General features: G+C 39.8%; 2 protein-coding genes across 4 annotated transcripts in view; one reads left to right on the forward strand and one right to left on the reverse strand.

Moving 5' to 3' along the window:
* Positions 1–14831, forward strand: part of LOC103178138 (ATPase phospholipid transporting 10D) — a 48858-nt gene extending 34027 nt beyond the window's left edge. The window contains exons 19-23 of the mRNA XM_007892708.2: positions 1182–1382; positions 4043–4123; positions 5732–5836; positions 7698–7885; positions 11044–14831. Of these exons, the coding sequence (XP_007890899.1) occupies positions 1182–1382; positions 4043–4123; positions 5732–5836; positions 7698–7885; positions 11044–11524 (1056 nt within the window). The 3' untranslated portion in view covers positions 11525–14831. The remainder of the gene's footprint in view (positions 1–1181; positions 1383–4042; positions 4124–5731; positions 5837–7697; positions 7886–11043) is intronic.
* Positions 14832–18671: 3840 nt separating this feature from the next.
* corin (corin, serine peptidase) overlaps positions 18672–20515 on the reverse strand; it is a 76673-nt gene continuing 74829 nt past the window's right edge. For all 3 annotated transcript variants that reach the window (XM_007892710.2, XM_007892712.2, XM_007892711.2), the window contains exon 21: positions 18672–19339. In XM_007892710.2, coding sequence (XP_007890901.1) covers positions 19157–19339 — 183 coding nt within the window. In that variant the 3' untranslated portion in view covers positions 18672–19156. The remainder of the gene's footprint in view (positions 19340–20515) is intronic.

Genomic DNA, 20515 nt, shown 5'->3' on the forward strand with positions numbered 1-20515 from the left:
CATTTCTTTTCCTCAAATCTTTAATGTTGCTTATTCCCCTTTCTCCTAGCCCATTATGAGGTACTCCCTGCTGGGGACAAGAAAGCCCAGGCCTCTACCAATGACACTCACTTGTTAAGAGGGACTCCAAAGAGCTCTTTTTTTTCCTCTTGTATACATGCCTCACAACTGTTAAGTCAACTCTCACCCCAGTGACTTGTCCTACATTGGCAATGTGTTGTATGAAGAATTGTCAGCGTGAATCAACATCCTGCCACTCTGAAACCAATTCATTGTTTTTCAATGAGCTAAATTTATGTTGGTCTGTTTTGACTAGTTATAAAATTAGCTCCTACCTAATTATTCTAGAGTATTTTTTTTCAAGTGGTTCTGAATTTGACATTTTTGTACAAGTAAGATAGATTGTCTCCAGGTTGACATTTCAACAAAACATTAAAAGTTTGGCTTGACTTCATGTTTCTTAAAAAATGAGCACTGCTAGCAACTGATTTAATAATGTCTATATGTTGCAGTTTTCTCTATATTTTCTTCAGCTTGATTTATGTTTGCAAATGCAGTCATTCATCAGTGTACTGTTTTGATTTTCAAAAGATGATCAATTTTATTTTGTTTTGGATTTTTTAAAATCTCTGTACAGAGATCATCAGATGGTTTTAATAATAATAATAATAATAATAATCCTTGCATTTGATATAGCGCTGTTTACGTCTTCTATGTGTCCCAAAGCACTTCACAGAATATACTGTAAAGTGAATTGACAATATTTGTGGGCGAACGCGGCAGCCAATTGCGCACAAACAGTCATGGATTGAAAATGACCAATTTATTATTGTTTTGTTTTTTTGGAGGGATTATCATTAGGCGTATGGAGTAAGGAAACTTGCCCAAGGTTTCGCCCTGACCTGCCTGGAACTGAACTCAGGTCTCTCACTTGCAAAGCGAGTGCTCCAACCACTGAGCTACAGGACTCCACATGCAGTTGACAAATGTTTGTACATTTCTGAGAGATCCAGTTTATCTTTAACAATGAGAATACAAAACTATAATTTTGTTTTGATTTTCCAAACTGCATTGAATATTTTGCATGCAATTAAAAGATGTCTAAGAGCATGTGTGATCCTTTTGGGGAAAATGAAATGTGCTGTATTTGTTTTTGAATTTGTTTTTCTCCTCTCTTCCAGGCCTATGTATGTCTCCTGTTCTGGTATCAGTTCTTCTGTGGATTTTCTGGGTCATCCATGATTGACTATTGGATTCTTGTTTTGTTCAACCTTCTCTTCACCTCCATTCCACCAATTGTCTATGGCATCCTGGATAAAGATGTTTCAGCTAAGACACTCCTCCAATTTCCAGAACTTTACAAAAGTGGGCAACAGTCTAAGGTACTGAAGATTCACATGAATTGTGCTTAGTTGCCTTGTTTCCTTTGGATAGTGATTGATTACTGTTTGTAGGATTTATTGATGTAATAACCTCTAAATCTTTCAAACATTTCTAGCATTCACATCGAAATAGAATGGTCACTAAAGAGAAACTTACATTCACTGAGATTTCCTTTCTGAAAATGTGTTTGTTGCTTCCTTGAAAGTTAGGCAAGACAATATCTTATATTGACCTGCATCTAATTTCTATATTATTTATAATTTGAGTTAGCAGATGTGTGCAGACTTTAATTCTCATCTTGTGCACGGAAGAAATATTTCCAGCTAACTTTAGCTGGAGTTGCTTAACTTTGAGGTAATCTTAATCTGTAGGCTAGTGTCATTTTAGGACTACCAATCAAGACATTTGTCAACTGTTCATTTGAATTTGGATTCATTAGACAAGTGAGATAGTGATCAGGTTTTGTGTGCATTCGCATTGAGGACTCAATGCGAAGTGGCATTCGCATTGATTTTTTATCACTGCACCAGCTCAAATCTAGTTATTGGGGTAAAAAACAATAAGGAAGCTGCGAAGATAAAGGGGAGGCAATTGTATCAAATGTAATCTTTGCAGTTGTCCATTCATTATGCAGTTTTCAAAACAAGTCTGTTAAACAAAAAGACAAAACTACAACTTTTTATAGTCTAATATTGAATCCTGGATATTCTCAAATGTGTCAACCTGCCAGAACTCTACTTGGGCCTTGCTCACTGAAATCAATTGCTGGTTAGAAGGCTCTTGACAGGCGGTGAGCATCCAAGCAATGCAGAGCTATGGAGGATTGCTATGAGACTCATTAAGGTGCAGGGTATGATTAAACTCCTATCTGTAATTTTTGGAAAACTGAGCTAAAATAAAATTAGTTTCAGTCATTATTTGACTGGAGGATTGTTTCACTATCGTGCAACTATCAGAAATGGACAATCAATCAATAGATAATCTGCTAAATCATGCATTATATTCATTAATTGTGTTCACTATGAGGAATGAATATTTTGATTGATTTCAGCTTTTCAAGATTATTTACTGATAAACAAGGGGTTCTTTAATCCCAACTCCTCCCTCCACAGGCTGCAGATAATCCAGAACTCTGGAGCCCGTGTCCTCTCCCGCACCAAATTCCATGACCCCATCTCCCCCACTCTCGCCCGACTCCACTGGCTCCCTATCCTTCAGAGGATCCAGTTCAAGATCCTGGTCCTCACATACAAAGCCCTCCATGGCCTCGCCCCACCCTACCTCTGCGACCTCCTAATCTCCTACCAAACCGCCCTCTCCCTCCACTCAGCCGGCTCTGGCCTGCTCCACGTCCCCTGACCCACCCGCCCCACCATTGGCAGGAGAGCCTTCAGCCGCTCTGCCCCCAACCTCTGGAATTCCATCCCCCAGTCACTCCGCCTCGCCCACTCCTTAGCCTCCTTCAAGTCCTGCCTCAAAACTCTCCTCTTCGACCATGCCATTGGCCACCCCCCTTCCCCTCCCCTCCCTTATCCCTCCCTGACCCCAGCTCGGGTCTGAAATGCTGTACAATGTCCAGCACCTTGGGACGTCCTCCCGACATGAAAGGCGCTGTACAAATGTAGTCTTGTTTTGTTGTTAAATATAAATTTCACCAACCTGCAAGAAGTCAACTTCAGAAACGTATCTCATGGAAGAAGTCCCTTGGGTCAGCATGGCAGGTTTCCAATTACCAGGCGTTCTCTATTGCCCTACTCTGATTTCTTATTAGCTATGATTAGCAAACCCCATTAGAATTTTTGTAATTAAATACCACCCCATAGTTCCGTTGTGACGTTTGGAAGCACCTATCTGCCAATTGGTTTATTTCAGTCCTCAATGCGAATGCACACAAAACCTGAGGATGCACAAGAATGTGGTGCTTCATTGACATTAACATGGCAATAAATGGAAAAATGCCACAATGTGCTTGCGCAGACCCATTTTGTTAAAGGTGCTGGTTCATGGCAAATTTGGCTAATTTCAAATAGCTGTCAGTAGTTAATTTAAGAATTGATTTTGATTCAAAAATATTTCAGACCGTTGGGCTTATTATTTCATGTACTTTTTCCAAGTCATAGCCTTTCAGTTCTATTGCCGCGTTCGCCCACAAATATACAGTCAATTCACTTTGCAGTGTGTTCTGTGAAGCGCTTTGGGACGTCCTCCCGACGTGAAAAGCGCTATATCAAATGCAAGGATTATTATTATATTATTATTATTGTGTCTAGTTTAATGGGAATAATCAGCACTACAGTAGGGAGAAACTTTGGGCAAGTTTCCTTACTCCATATGCCTGATAATAATCCCTCAAGAAAAAATAAAATAATAATTTGGTCACTCAATCCACAACTGTTTGTGGGACACTGCTGTGCGCAATTGGCTCCCGGGTTTTACCCACAAATATACAGTCTATTCACTTTACAGTATATTTTGTGAAGCGCTTTGAAACATCTGGAAGACGTGAAAAGAGCTACAGCAAATGCAAGGATTATTATTTACTGTGATTTTAATTGCCATGAACAAGTAGTCTGTCAGTGTGTGAAAACATTGGCATTATTCTTTACAAAGTTAACCAATGATCATTTATTTTTTCTCTAACCTGTACCTTTTTTTTTAGATCTTTTCATCGTTAACTTTTTGGATAAGCATATTGGATGCCTTTTACCAAAGTCTGATCTGCTTCTTTGTTTCATACTTTGTAAGTGTCTTATTGGAGGAGTTCACAGTTCTCGGGTGTATACATTAATTGAACCTAAATAATACATTTAACATAACCACAAGCTCTGCAGCAAGGGGATATACATTGAAGTATGGAAGAAGGAATTTCCATAGGCTTTCCTATGGACTTTCCTATGGACAGTTTATATTTACCTACTTTAGATGGAGGGTGTTTAGTAAATGGAACAAACTGCCCAGGGAAACTGTGATGTCAGTCAGTGTTCGCAATTTCAAGAGGGATAGATTTTTGCAAAATAAATGAATGAGAGGTTTAAGAGTGAGAATCATCTAATATTTTTAAACTTGGGATGATCGGACTGCAATCCATCATATTTTTAAGGCCCTCAGCGTATAATCACAAGATCAGTTCAGAAGAAGAAAGCCCTTCGACCCATTTGAACTCAACCTTCCAAAATTCACACTGCAGTATCAGGCTGTTTCTTAAATGAGTCTAGCGTTCTGGCCTCAACCTGGTCTTGTTAACCTGTTCCAGTCATTATTTACCCTTGGGATAAATAAATACTTCTTAGCATTTACTCTAAATATTGCCTTTTGCTACCCTGAATTTGTGCCCTCTTTTTCTGCTGTATTGGTATATCTGTAAGTATTGTTTTGGGTTTATTAATTTATTTTAAAATCTTGTATATTTCTATAAGGCCTTCTCTGAACATCTATTTGCAAGGCTGAAGAGCCCTAACAACAACAAATCATTGCTAATAGCTCATCTCTCTAACATTGGGGCTCGTCCTTGTTGCTCTCTTCTGCACTGCATCTGGAGTCCAAGCAGCTCCCTTCTATTATGGTGATTAGAATTGTATGCAGTTCTCCAGGTGCAGCCTGACCAGAGCACTGTACTCTTTGAGTATGACTTCTGAGGATCTGAACTCACTTTTTGGGCAATATAGCTCAGAATCCTGTTTGCCTTGTTTATCACTGCCTCACTTGTTTTGACATGGTGAGTTATGAGTCAACTAACACCCCTAGCTTGCTTTCAACTTCCCTGGCTGACACAAATGCACAAAACTAGTAGAGGGTGCTGTAGAGGATCAGGAATCAAGAACTTTGGGGTTGAGAGATGGAGTTTGAGAGGTTAGTGGCATAGTATATGAATACATGGTCACCACTGGTGGTGCGAACGCACAGCAAGCCTGAATTAGTTGAGCGGAGGGAGCGAGCAGGAGAAGATCAGTGGGATAGGGAGGTGGTAAGGCACGAAGGGATTTATAGGTGAGAGGGACGACCTTGAAATTGATCATGTAAAACATGGAGCCTAGAGAGGAGTGATGGTAGAGTCCCCAGCACCTCATTGGATTGTCAGCCTCAACTGTACCTCAATGTGCCACCGTGGAACTTGAACCCACAACTTTCTGACAAAGAGGTGAAGGTGCTACCAATGGAGCCAGGCCAATACCCAATGAATGCAAATGTACTGCATAAAATAAGTAAAATATGAGTTGTGTGGTGGACAGGTGGTAGGGATGGATTAATTCAAATACGTGAAAAGGCTATCTTTGTCCTAACCATTCTTAGGTTCTTGTGTGATCAAGATTGAAAGATTGTATTTTAAAATGAATCCTTTTGTTTTCAGACTTATTTTGACTCAGAATGTGATATATACTCATTTGGATCACCAATCAACACTGCAGCTTTGTTTATGATTCTAATGCACTTGATGATAGAAGGCAAGACTTGGGTAAGTAGTTTATCAATACACTTCAAACCTGCTGAGTCCACTTTATTTATTGACAAGTGGCAAACATAAACACATTTCAAAAGTGTTATAAATTTTGACACAATTCCTTTTTTTTAACTCTTAATCCTAAAAATGCTAGGAATGTTCATTGTTTTCAGCAAAAATTTTGGGGAGAGAGAGTCAATTGAGTGGGAATGTTTAAAAGTCTACAAACTTTTGTAAGTGTGTCAAATTAGTCTTTCACCCTCTCATTCCATTGCCTACGATTCTCCAAACTAAATAAAAGAATAATTTTCTCTTTCATCCTTTTAGCCTTGAATAACCTTCAGTTTAGGGTACAAAGCTATATTTTTATGACATCTGCAAAGTAATTCTCTGTAAATGTACAATGGTAATTATTATAATTGGAAGGTGTGATGGCAACACAACAAACTGTTCAAGCATCATTTTTGTCATGCTGCCAACTAGAAGCACAGATGTAATACTTCCAAAAAACCTGCACCATTCTGAGTAATGACTTGGAGTCATGAACATCAAGCAATTAGTGGGAAAAAATTGGATGTGACTGATGGACAACTAGCAAAGTAGCCTTAGGAAGAGAGTTCCAAAGGACAGGGCATAGTAACTAAAAATTCAGCTCAAGATGGTGGAACAATTCAAAATGTGTAGTATTCTGCACATGACCAAACTATTACAACGGCAGAATTCCAATTTTAAAAGCTCATATTGGCTTACTTTATTTTTAGCACTACTGTCACTGAATGCTACTGAATTGCTTCAAATCTCTCATTTGGAAAATGCTTCAGTAGTTACAGTAAAACTTGCATAAGTTGTATAAGTGGGGACCATAGTATTTAATATGACTTGCGCAAAGTATGAGTTACAGGCAAATTTGCGTAAGTCGTATCGTATAGTTATGTGTAAGTTAGATTTTATATGACTAACACAACAAATACAGTAAACAAGTACCTCATTGCGCATGCTTGTTTCAATGGAGTATACTGTACTGTACTGCACAGGTGGTCCTTCTTCACTGTAGCCAGTAAGTGCACATGCAGAATGGTCAAGACTTTGTTTCCCACTCTTGTTTCAAACTGAACACTGCGCATGTGGTGCTGTAATGTAGCCAGTAAGTGCAGTAGCAGCATTACAACTTTAAAGATGATTATACATATGATTTAGATTAATTGGGACCAAGAAACCGTTGCAATTTAACCATTTATCCAACATAAAATACAATTAGTGCAAAGAAATCTAAATGTTTTCTGGTAGGAAACTAAATGGGACATGTACAACTTTGGCAATTATACGATTTATAAAGAGATAACTTGGGCGAGTTTTACTGTATTACTGTTGTGGTTTAGATTTTACAACTGTTCTACTATATATAACCTGATATGCTGAAGTACTTTTTTAAAGAGTAAATACCTCATTTGGATTATATCCTTTTTTCTTGGAGGTGCCTTAATGTATACACTTTCCCTGGCCAAATTATGAGTCACTGTAACCAAATCACTAAGGGGCACATGAGAATGACCTGGTATGTCAGACTTGCTGCTGCTGCTCTCTGGGGCAGCTTGCTGGCATAACCAACTGCATTATGAGAACCGTAGTTGGGCTCCTCACCTCACCCCAGCACTCAATATACTTTGTCATTCTACACCTTGGAAACAGACAAGATGAGCATTTTTGATGAGCTCTAAGTGAGTTTCTGTAATTTAAAATAAAACTTTATTTAAAAAATTCTGCTCAACAGAATTTAACTAATATACTTCCCTTCAATATTTCTTCAACTGCTAACTTACTTATTCCAGGTTTTTGAAGCTTTTTAATTTGCCATTCAATTTATTTTGTGTTTCAGACCAGGATTCATTGGATTATAATGGTGGTCAGTGTATTGCTGTACTTTGTGGTTGGCTTGAGTTTTGGAGCAAATTGTGTAAACTGTAACCCTCCATCAAATCCTTTGGGGATCTTCCAAAACGAGATGACAAAACCACTCTTCTACTTGATCTGTGTCATCTCTGTAGTTGCAGCTTTACTCCCCAGGTACTACACAATTTCTGTTTTCAAATGTTCTGAAATCTATTTGCTGAACTATAAGAAAATGCATTTCCAGCATGAATGAGTATAGGCTCACATTTACTCTGGAAAGTAACAGGAAAAATGTTTGCATTAAGCCAACACTGAACTTCAAGAACTGTTTAAGTATTCATTCAAAATGTACTTAGCTCATTCTAATCTTTCTTTTCCTGTGTCAGTGTTCCAAAATACTTTGCTCACGTGTTTGTGTGTGTGTGTGCATGTGTGTGTGTGTTCAGGTCCCTCCACCTCATGCTGCCCCCTCCTCGCCTCCCCCTTAGCTCTCTTTACCCACATCTCTCACATGAAACCCACCACCTGCTCTTTTGTCCACATTCCAAACCAACTACCTTGTTTGACTGCTTTAGTTGCTGATCTCACCAGACTCTCCCTTTCTTCTGGCAAGATACTCTCTCTTCCCCCTTTCAAAACTGTCATCTTCATCCACCTTCTAAAAAAAACACCATTTACTCCTCCAGACTCTCTCACTTGACCTTCTTCCAACCTCTTCTCAGTCTACAACCAGGACCGTAGTACTTTCCAGGCCTCCTTGACCTTATAATAATAATCCTTGCATTTGATATAGAGCCTTATCACATCTTCAAGACGTCTCAAGGCGCTTCAAGGAATATACTGTAAAGTGAATTGACTGTTGATTTTGTGGGTGAAACGTGGCAGCCAATTGCGCACAGCAGTGTCTCACAAACAGTCGTGGATTGAGGGACCAATTTATCATTATTATCTTTTTTAAGTGATTATTACCCCCAGAAAGGGAACCTGAAATTGACTTAACAACTGGGTTCATACTTACTGCTAGGTAAACAGAGGTGTTTGGAGTAAGAAAAGTTGCCCAACATTTCACCCTGCCGGGAATCGAAACCAGATCTCTTGCCAATCAATGACCCAGTCGACCATTCAATCCTTCTCCACTGTCTTTTCTTCCTGGTCCACCTCTGTCCTTTTATTTTACTCTCAACTGTTCCCAGTATTTTCACTATATTTCTAATGGCTTCTCATCTTGGTCCGGTGCAATGACTTTCAGTGTTTCTTGGGTCTGTTTCCTTGGTCTTCTCCTTTTACTTATTTACCTGCTTCCCCTCGTGACATCTTCTGCAGAGATGGATTCCATTTTCACATGTATGTCAATGACACCACTGCTGTACTGTCTGATTGCCTACTAAATACACAGTCACTACATTTTTCAGTATACCCCGTGAAGCACTTTGAGATATCCTCCTTTTGTCAAATATAGGGTTTTATGATAAAAGTTCTTGGCAGCCAATATGTCCTGGATGAGCCTTAAGTTCCACCAACTAAATATGAATAATTGTCTTCTGGTGTCTTGGGCATTAATGCCCCAAATAGAATTGGTGACTCACTTCATTGGCTGATTATGGGATATTGCTGTGTGCAAATTGACTGGCACATTTGCCTAAAAATACACCTTTGCTACAGTTTACAGTAAAATCATTTGAGACGTGATAAGGTGCTATATCAAACGCAAGGTTTATTATCATGAAACCAATGTCATCCTGCTCTCAGACTGATTGCATCAGCCTCTGTTCCTTCAGCTCACAGATTTAGTGCACAATGTTGATACTTCATTCCCCCTTTCATTTGTTCTTTTCCTCCAATTCCAAGGCATTGCTCATCTGCACCTGTACCTCACCCCATCACACATCATCAGCATCCCCAGGCTTGATTTTTCCAATGCCCTACCTCACTGGCCTTGCCTGCTTATTTCTCCATAAGTGCCATATCATTCAGAACTCCTTTGTCATTATTCTGTCACTGGTTCTGGGAAATTAGCGGAAAACAACAACAGCAAAAACTTGCATTTATATAGCGCCCTTCACGCGGGATAATGTTTCAGAGTGCTTAACAGTGGCGGAGCCTGACTCTGAGCAAAGGGAAGGGGCAAGGTGACCATAAGCACGGTCAAAGAGGAAGGTCTTCAGCCTTGATCTGCGCCTTGGGACGTCCTCCTGACGTGAAAGGCGCTTTATAAATGGAATCTTGTTGTTGTTGATCTGAAAATGGGGACAGAGGGGACAAGGTGGAGGAATTGAGAGCGAGAGTTCCAACGTTTAAGGCAATAGTGTCCGGAAGCATGGCCGCCACTTAGAATGGAGGGGATGAGGGGCAAGCAGGAGGCTGGAGGCAGCTGACAGGGGCCAGTGGGTGGTGGAACGATATAAGTGACTCTCGACTATGAGCAGTGAATTGAAAGATTCATTACCCTAAAAAAAACACAACTCAAAGAAAGAGTTTGGCCCAGGATAAGAATTTACAAAGACTGTACAGCAGGGAAACAAGTCACTTGGCCCAACCAGTTTGTGCCGTTGTTTATATTCCACATGAGTCTCCACCCATTCCTTCTCTCTCATGTGAAGGTCTAGTTTTCTCTTGAATGCATTTACACTAACTGATTCAATCACTGCTTCAGGCAATGAGTACCACAATCTCTCTTATCTTCTGCATGAAGTAGTTCCTCCTAACTCACTGGGATCAGACAGCGTAGCGACCAGGAGATTCTCTTTTGAATCTCCTGGTCGCTATGCTGTCTGATCCCAGTGAGTTTGTAATATGTAAGATTGAACTTTACTCAAACAATGGAAATTTTAATTTTATCGACCTTATTTGTTTGCTTACCTACATACCGTCTAATCCCATTATAACATGGTATTTGGAACCCCAACCCATGCAATAAGGAAACGCGATGTCAAATTTCATTCCACATATGCCAGTTCACTCTCTGTGTACCGCCTGGCTCCTGTGCTTAAAAAATGATTGATTTGGGGGTCATCAGGTCATTACAAACATCACTTCCTATTTAATGCACACATTATGTTGGTTACCGAACGATCCAGTGATCTGCCATTTTGATGCGAAACCCAACCAGTGGGTGGTAAGCGAGTGGCTGTGTGCATGCGCATTGAATGGAGTCCAACTGAAACTGCATTATAACCAAATTCATACTACAAATAAGTCATATAATGGGACTGCTCTGTAAATAATATTATATTTCTAATTAGTCTAATTTTGTCGAACACTTCAAAATGTTACCCTATGTGAAATGTGCTTATGTAATTGTAAGTTATTGAACTGTTAAATTTATATTCTAGGTATTTTTTCCGGATTATCCAAGGAAGCATATTCCCCTCTCCACTTCTTTGGGCTCGTTACATAGATACATTGAGCCCAGTGGAACGTAAACAAATAACCCAGGAATGGAAGGATAATGATGAAGCCTCTGAACAGAAATATTCAGGGAACATCAACATCACCTCATTAAATGTTAAGAATCTGACTTTAATACAAAGCGCTACAGAGCTGCAAACACCTTTACCTCAGGAGTTGGATGTTGTACCTCCAATGAATTCATTAGCAAAATCCAAGGCACGGAGGATTTCCACCACTGTAGACCAAGCGCACAACATATCACCAAAAATCACCAAAGTAACTGCTGAGAAAAACATTGAAAAGGTTGAACAGGGAGAAGTTAGGACCCATAAACCACATAACCAGATGCATAAAACAACCCCTGCCTCTGGAGCATTGAAGACCACTAAGAAATTGAAAAAGGATAAAATACAGAAAAACTAACATCTCTGTCTCCAATTTGGGAAAGGCTGATGGGTTAACAGAACTCATTCCAGCAGTATCTTAGCAGTTGTCCTTCAGGAAAGTCCTATGGACAACTTGCCAGGACAATCTGTATCCTTTACTCTCAATATGCAGATGAGATCACTAATCTGGTCAGAATTCCAGTCCATTACTACTGGCAATAGCAGCAATCTTCAAAGCAGAACCTGAACACATTTAAAAGTGACCAAGTTGTGTATTGGTCAAGATGTTCCATCATTCCATGTTTTAAGGTATATGGGATATTGGGGCTTAACTTGGATATCAATCTATGAATGTCTGGATTTCACTGAACTGAAATGCTTTGATTTTTTTTGAAAAAATTGCATCTCTCAATTACAAAACCAGAATTGTAGCCCATCTGCCACCTACTGTAGCCCTGTTATTACTACTAGTAAACATGTACTGGATCTCTGACAGTATCCAGGAACTACTCACTTTATTACCACAATTACTGATATCCCATGGATTTTTTTTCATAGCTCCTCATTATTAGAGGTAACAAACTACTATTCAACAAACTGATTCTTGAACTGTTCACAGAGATTAGAGAAGAATCCTAGTGTATTCTACTGCACACAGAAGGATATTTTAGTGCAATGGGATATTTAGCCAAAAGTATTATGCCATACTTGCTAGGATATGTGCACATAAATTGTACACTCTCATGAAACCTAAAGGGTATTCTCTGGTGTCTGACCTGTTAATTCAAATGGAAATTAATTTAGAGTTATGTCAGCTGCTGGCTCATATCGTGAATTGTGACTCCATCTTTACATACTCAGTCTGTAAAGGTTTCCAGCACAAATCAGTCAACTATTGAGAAATTGATTCTTTTTCTAAATGGTTTATATGTTAGTTCTTTCTGAAACGGAACTCTGATTATTCAGATGAGAAACCCAGTCATGACTTGCTGTAGTACTTTGCTATAATATAATGTTGCCTTCAGTGATGTAAATGTAAATAATGTAAAGCTTGCTCTTTGCGGCATGCTGTTTGTGCAGCTTCCAAAGACTGCTGCAGAAAGGATTTCTTGTACTTTTGTGGCTTCCCAACTGTCCTACACTACAGGACATCTTTTTCTGTATTTAGTTACACTTTCTGTGCAGTCAAATTCACTTACAGCATGTACAAATCTGATGAAGTAAAAGCAATTTTTACTATGTCTCACTTTGCTTCCAATCGATTCAGTTATTAGGAATGGTTGTTACTAGAATAAGTAACTTGTTTCCATTCTGACCTGATCCATTGGATGTATGAGGAGACATGGTGCTTGAGTGTGTGATTTTATTTTGTAATGTAATAGTACCTTATTGCCTGTGATTACATAAATAATGGTCAAAATCATTTTTTTGTTTGTTTATGAGTGACACTGTCTTGGGGGCCTGTTTAGAACAGTATTGCATTTTATTTAAATATTGACTGAAGGTGTCTTATATGGGCTGTAGTACATTTATAAAAAAAATTGCAATACCTAAAGTACAATTGTAACAGGGATTCTAACTGGGCAGCAAGAACACATGTTAATTTAAACAAACTCTTTAGATGGTTTGAATACTATTTTGGCAGGATATTTTATATCAGTTATTGCAACGTCAAAGGTTATTTTATATTTCCAGTTTTAAATGCTCTTTATGACAGATCTTTTGGGTGGGGGGGGGAATAGGATCCAATATAGCTGTTTCTCAGTCTTATTTGAAACCTCAACAATGGGGTTGAAAATGCAGATTTGCAAACCAGAATTGGCAGAGCTAATTAGCTTTTAGTTTGTGACTGATATTGCTGTTAAATTTGCAAACAAAACAGCAATCTTGAACACCAGCAATTGTCATTTTGACAGTTCAGACCTCTACTTGGCATATATTTCAGCTACTACACCTCCAAAACTTCAAAACTCTCTCCCTGAATCCCTCCACCTTTAGATCACCTGAAGAACTTCCTCTTCGACCGTTCCCACTCAAGTTCCACCACTGTCAAGCAAATAGCTATGTTGTAAAATGTCAAAAAACAAAACTCCAACCCCAATTAGTTTGAGAGTACAACATTTTCAACCCCAATATGCATTTTATTTTGATTTTGAAAAACATTCTTGTTTTTTCAACATTGATCAAATATACCTTATTCATTGTGATGCTGTTAAAATGAGCATTATGTTCTCAAGACAGTCACTGCCTGTTAATGACCTTCAAGAGTTACAAACAGATTGTTTGTAAAGTTTGTCAAATGCTGCAATGATGTTAAAATCATGTCAGAGTTTGCATTTGCATTTGCAAGAAATGAATGCACATCTCACATGCTCTCCATTCAAAACAAGCAGTTTGTCAAATACTTTTTCATGATATCAGTGCTCATTTAAAGCACAATCAACTCTTGAAGTGATGGTGGCAGTTGTTTAACTATTTGGTGTACTTGCTAATTGTCGTTTCCTATTCATTTTAAAATAACATTTTCTTGGCTACATGTGAAATTTATGCTGGTTTAAAAACATGTATAGTCTTATTTTGTAATTTTCAAAATCCAAAACACTGATCCCTTTTTTGTTGGCATTCTGCTAAAGGTTTAAGAAAAAGATTATCCTTTATATTGGTAGCCACCAAATGTCCTTAATCCAACTCCACTGGTGCTATTTCCAGGAAAGGGCTTTCAAAGACTGAAGTTTTAAGAAATGTTATTATCTTGAATGTATTACAATAAAATGTTTCAGTGATGGATGAAAGTTATGTTTGTAACAAACTTTCAGGGGATATTATTTTGTTTATTAATCTCCCTGTAAGTTTCAAAACTTGCTGGCTTCGCCAAGTTATCTGAATGACTTGCTGGTTTGTTTTTGTAAAGCAAGTCCATGCTGTTTTTCTATCATTTTAAAATGGTGCTATTTTTATTAAAGTATACTGATATACTTATTACAGTAGTTTGTCCCATTGTGAAGATTTAGTGTTTCTTAAACTCTTACAGTAACTCATTAACTTTAGAATGTTAAAATAAAGAAAAATGAATCAGTTTCAAAAGCATTTTATTTAGTTTTTGACTGTTTTGAATATAATGTGATCCCAGGTTTCTGTTTGTGAAAGGAGCTTAGCTGAGTTCTGAAAAATGTAGTAAATGTAGCAGAATCGGGAAGCTAGAAAATAGTCCATGTGGAAGTGATCACTGCCAATGTAGCATTAGTATCCTTTAACACAGTGCTTCAAAGTTAGGATCAAACGTACGGTTACTTGCTGAATAGCTAATTGTGCAATCATAACAATAGTCCTTCCATTTTGATATTGGGTTTTTATGTCAGGAGGACATCACAAAGTTGAAAAACATGGCAGTCAAATTGCATCTACAGAGGGCCAACAATGTTGTTTTAGAAGGCTCACAAGCACCAGAATTCACCATTTCTAGCATATATCATTGGGTCAGAGTGTATACCAAGCGAATGGATCTCGGCCCTAGGATCTAAAATGACCTTAACACCCCCCCCCCCCCACAGGTAGTCAGTCACATAATCACCGAATGATATTTGTTTTCAGACATGGCTGGCAAAAGATATTCTAACGAGCATTCAGACAGCAGGGGGAAGGAGATGAGAAACTACATAAAACATCTTTGCAAGTGACTCACTAAATCAGAGCAGAACAATAATTGACTTGAATATCAGGGAAAACACAGTGGAAATATGAGACCCATCGCCACTGGATCATCCCTTGACATTGGTTTGAGGGTAAAGTTTAGAAGTTTTTATTTTGTCTGCTGCTATCAGTAGGACAAAGCTTGCACTACAAATCAAGTTTCAATTGTACAACACCAACCAACACAGGTTGTCATCTGATTTTCATTTACAACAACTACAGCATCACATTGGGTAAAGGCCCAGTCTTCAGTCTGCACAAATGAGGCCGTACGTTGCACACATAAAAAAGCAATATAAAAATATTTTATAAAATTACAACCATAGTATCCTTACATGGGATGTTATACTCAGACATGGCCAACATCTCTTGAAATGTCTGTTTATAGAGGATACAGGAACAAAATACATAGCATTACATTGTTGAAAAGTGCCATTGAAGTGTAATATTTAACCCCACGGCCTCAAATGGTAAATTACCACACGAAAATCCAAATCGTCTGAGTGCAAATGTATAGAGTGAGGCGAAACAAAACTTTGGCATTAGAGAGAATAATTTCAGATATTGTACATCTTTTACTAAATAATAACGTGAGCAATGGCATTACCACCTTAAACTCCGAAAAATAAACATTTCCACAAATATACTAGGACAGTTCAATTTTTCCATTTCTGATGTTATCATTGTTGTCACTGCTTAAAAACTCTTAATAATAGCACAAATAAACCAGCAGCAGATAGGTCTCCAAAGTTATTCACTATTTTATTGCAAAAATGTGTGAAGGGCCAAATTGAAATTAGGTAGGAATTTCTCCACAATAAACAAAGTGGCAGAGATTCAAGAAAGTTCTTATTTGAACAATTGAATGATTGTGATTTGGACAGATTGTTTCAAAGAATTGATTAAACAGTTTATAATGAGTCAAGTTAATTATCTTGATTATCATCCAAAACATTTTCTCAACAACGATTTTAATAAGATGTTTCTTGGCCGCTCTTCCTCTGATAAGCGATAATGAATGTTTTTTACCCCTGTATTTCAGAAAACTACGACCTTATCCATGCTTTGTGTTATATTTGTCATGGTTTATTTCCTCAAATAATTATAATACAATGAAATCATTATATGCATAAACCCATTTCTGTTAACCAAAACATTAATTGCAATGATTCCTAGTTGAATTCAATCAAAAAGGTGTTTCATTCCTTCGAATCAAATTCCTTGTCCTTTTCTTGTAGCAGTCTTAATTTTTATGAGAAGGAGATTTTCAGAGCTAAGAAATCCTGTCTCAGTAGTTCAATTAAACAAGTACTGCAAACCCCCCAATATTATAAATGCCTAGAGATTGGCAGCCATGGGAAATCTAATCCAGGGTTTAATCTAATCCAGAAAGGCAGGGGGCCAATGGGTGGGGGGACAAATTATCTTTGTCTTTGGATCAAAAAAAAACCCAAAAAACAAAATCCATCAAAAAAAGTTTTGAAAAATATAAAAGATTTTTTTTACATATGCATTCTTAGGGTGTACTTTCATCTAATGATGAACTTGTGGAAGAAGCATTCTCAAACAAATCAAATTAGAGGTAGCAAAAGTCATTTCTTTTGGGCTGTTCCTTTACAAGCCATCTGAGCAACACACGCTAGCAACCTTCACCAGAATACAAGGAACTGTTGCAGTGTTGGCCAGCTTTGGACTGAATGTGCTGCACAGCTCAAAAGAGTAGTTGATTTGTATAATGGAAAACAACAACAACCAAATTACACTTATAAAGTGCTTTTCACATCGGGAGGATGCCCTAAGGCACTGGACAGACAGAGTTTCGGACCCGAGCTGGGGGTCGGGATCGGGGAGGGTGGAGGGCGGGGGGGGGGAAGCAGGGAGATCGAAAGCACGGTCGAAGAGGATCTTGAGATGGGTCTTGAAAGAGGCAAGGAAGGGGCCAAGGCAGAGAGACAGCGGGATGGAGCTCCAGAGGGTGGGGACAGAATGGCAGAAGGCCCGCCCGACAATAGTGGGGCAAGCGAGGCGGGGGTCGTGAAGCAGGCCAGAGCCCACTGAGTGGTTAGGAGGTCGCAGAGTAGGGGGGAGCAAGACCATGGAGGGCTTTGAAGGTGAGAATCCTGTGTGATGGGAAGCCAGTGGAGTTGGACGAGGATGGGGATGATAAGAGTCACAGAGCCTGGCGCAGGAGAGGACACAGACTGCAGAGTTCTGGATGATCTGCAGCCTATGGAGAGAGGAGTTGGGGAGGCCGACAAGTAGGGAGTTTGCATAGTCAAGCCTCGATGTAATGGAAGTGTGTATGAGGGTTTCGGTGGCCTGTGGTGAGATAGTGGGGGAGCCGTGTGATGTTGGGGAGGTGGGGGAAGCCAGAGCGGGTCATGGCAAAGATGTGGGGTAGAAAGGATAGTTGCGGATCAAACGAGATATCAAGGGTACGGACTGGTTCAGTAACGTAGAGTGCGCAACCATGGATAGTGATGCTATCAATGCCTGAGATGTGGAGGCACTGATGGGAGCCAATTAGGAGAACCTCGGTCTTGTTGACGTTCAACTGAAGAAAGTTAGCTCTCATCCAGGACTTGATGGCAGGACAGCAGTTGTTCTGGAGTCAAGGATGAAGGCAGAGAGGTAGAGTTGGGTGTCATCCGCATACATGTGAAAGTTGACCCCATGTCTGTGGATGATGTCACCAAGAGGGAGCATATAGATATTGAAAAGGAGGGGACAAAATGCAGAGCCCTGAGGGATGCCACATGAGACGGTGGGGGGGCTAGAGAAACGTTTGTGAAGATGAAGTGGAGGCAGTGTGAGAGGTACGATCTGAACCAGTCAAGGACAGAGACATGAAGGTTGAGGTAAGGGGAGGGGCGGTGGATGAGGATAGAGTCGTCAATGGTGTCGAAGGCAGCAGAGAGGTCAAGGAGGATGAGGAGGCAGAGGGAGCCCTGGTCGCAGATGGACAGAATGTCATTTGTCACTTTGACCATAGCGGTTTCTGTGCTGTGGGCGGCACAGAAACCCAATTGGAGGGGTTCATGAAAGGTGTGTTGTGAGAGGAAGGAGCAAAGCTGGGAAGCAACAACTCTTTCCAGGACCTTGGAGAGGAACGGAAGTTGGAGCGGGCGGTAGAGAGTAGAGACGGGTCCAGGGAGGATTTTTTAAGGATAGGAGTGTTGACGGCGTTTTTTAGTGGGGTTGGAACAGTACCAGTGGACAGGGAGAGACTTATAATGTTAATGAGTAGAGGGGCAAAGTGATGGATCTGGGAGGTAAGGAGAGAGGTAAGAGTGGGGTCGAGGGAGCAGGTGGTCGGTTTCATGCGGGTTATAGTGGTGAGAGAGGAGTGGGAGACAGATTCGAAGGTGTGGAGGGAGGGATGGATAGGGTGGAAGATGGAGATGTGGAGGGTGTAGTGGACGGAACAGCTGAGGCAGCTGAGCGGATCCCTTCGACTTTGGATTCGAGGAAGTCCAGCATCGCCTCGCAGTTGGTATTTGAGGTGAGGATGGGCGAGGCGTGAGAGGGTGGGCAGAGGAGCCGGTAGGTGGTGGAGGAGTCTGGGGTAGTCCTTAGCTTCCAAGATTGTCTTGGAGTAGAACCACGATTTAGTGGAGGCGAGGACGGAGCATAAGATTTGATAAGGTCCAGCCAGATCTGCCGATGGACTGTTAAGTTTCATTTAAGCCACCTGTGCTTTAGGGGAACGGAGGTGGCTGTTGTACCAGGGTACCATGGAATAGAATAACGGGATGAATGTTTTCAACCTTTACAGTTTACAAAACATGATGTTGCTTCTAAGAGACAATTAGGGAAATAATTGATCCAACTTGAAGACAGTTAATCCTAGTGAATATTTGCCAAATGCTTTCAGTGGATGGTGGGAAATGGTCTTCAGGATGGTTTGCAGTCTTTGTTTTGCTGCCACCTCTCAACATCTGTTGTTTTAGCTCAGATGATGTCCTGTTGTTTGAAAGATTTATTTAGATAAAAAAGTATGGATGTATATTTGCCTCTCAATCCATTCAACAAAATGAGTAACATTGCTGTAAATGCCGGGACCAAAGAGATTTGAACCACAATCAGATCCCCAAGAGGTGAGGCCGAATAATGTCCATTTCTTGCCAGGCTGTTCGCAGACGAGAGGTCCCCCACTGTCTCCCTGACAAACAGACACAAGACTGTTATTGCAGTTGAAGTCTGAAATTCTCACGGTTTTAAAATGTAACATCGAACTGAACTTCGGAAAAATTCTTAAATTCAGCCTTAATGAGGCTGATTTTCTACAGATATTAAAAATGAAGGCTGAATTTAAGAATTTTCAAAACTTCTCCACAATTTAAAATCTCAAGAGAATGTTGTTAGGGCTAAAACTGTGAGAAATGTATACATCTTTGCCTCTGAAGTCCAAAGGCAAGTCCACACATGCACTGTTAAATCCTTTGAGATTAGCCTCAATCCCCAGCAAGTGAAAGATTACATAGAAGAGAGAAGGGAATAGAGGGTTACAGGGGAGGCTAGGGAGGGGGAATTAGGGTGGGGTTAGGGTAGAGCTCATGTGGAGTACAGACAATGTATGAACTAGTTGGATCAAATGACTTGTGTTGATGCTGTGGATTTTATGTATATAATTTTGTGTATGTCAATTGTAAAACAATCACCCAATGCCAGGTTATAAACTTATTTTGCCAAGTTCACTGTCAGATGGACCACTGCCCAGCAGAACAAGCTCTTCAGGATCCAATACTTCACTTTTTAAGGTTTTCTTTTTCTCTGCCTTCTGATTAACTTATACTCCTTTCTACTCATTGTAAATAGTTGAAATTATAACATAGAGTCATTTGTATGATCGTGTAGTGAATAGATGAATTAAGTAGAATGAATCAAAAATAAAAACTGCCATATGGCGTGCAACACACACAGAAACCCACAGTTCTAGTAAAAAAACACTGAGCTAGGCGGAGTACACTGGAATGTGACTTATGGGCAGGAGAGATAGGAACCTGGGATAATTGGACCAGGAGAATGGATGGAAGGCCATCTATCTGTGTGGGCAGGTATACAAAATCAGCAATTAAAAACTCAGAGAAAGCCTGAAGTCAGCAGGTTACATGGACAGAGTCAGAAAGGAGGACAATGCATTACTGAAACTTCAGGGCCATGGAGTCAGGTGGTCTGGTCGGGCTAGATAAGATGGAATAGGAGGAGTATTGTTCTTCTGCAGAAGATACCACTAGCTGGTACAAGGAGAAACAACTTGAAGATAGGGAAAGAATGCCTGGGAAAAGTGCAGGGTTTAGGAAAGAAGTCATGAGAAAAAGGAGTTAGAACACAGACG

The sequence above is a fragment of the Callorhinchus milii genome, unplaced genomic scaffold (genome assembly GCF_018977255.1).
Source record: "Callorhinchus milii isolate IMCB2004 unplaced genomic scaffold, IMCB_Cmil_1.0 Scaffold1, whole genome shotgun sequence".
Classification (NCBI taxonomy): domain Eukaryota; kingdom Metazoa; phylum Chordata; class Chondrichthyes; order Chimaeriformes; family Callorhinchidae; genus Callorhinchus; species Callorhinchus milii.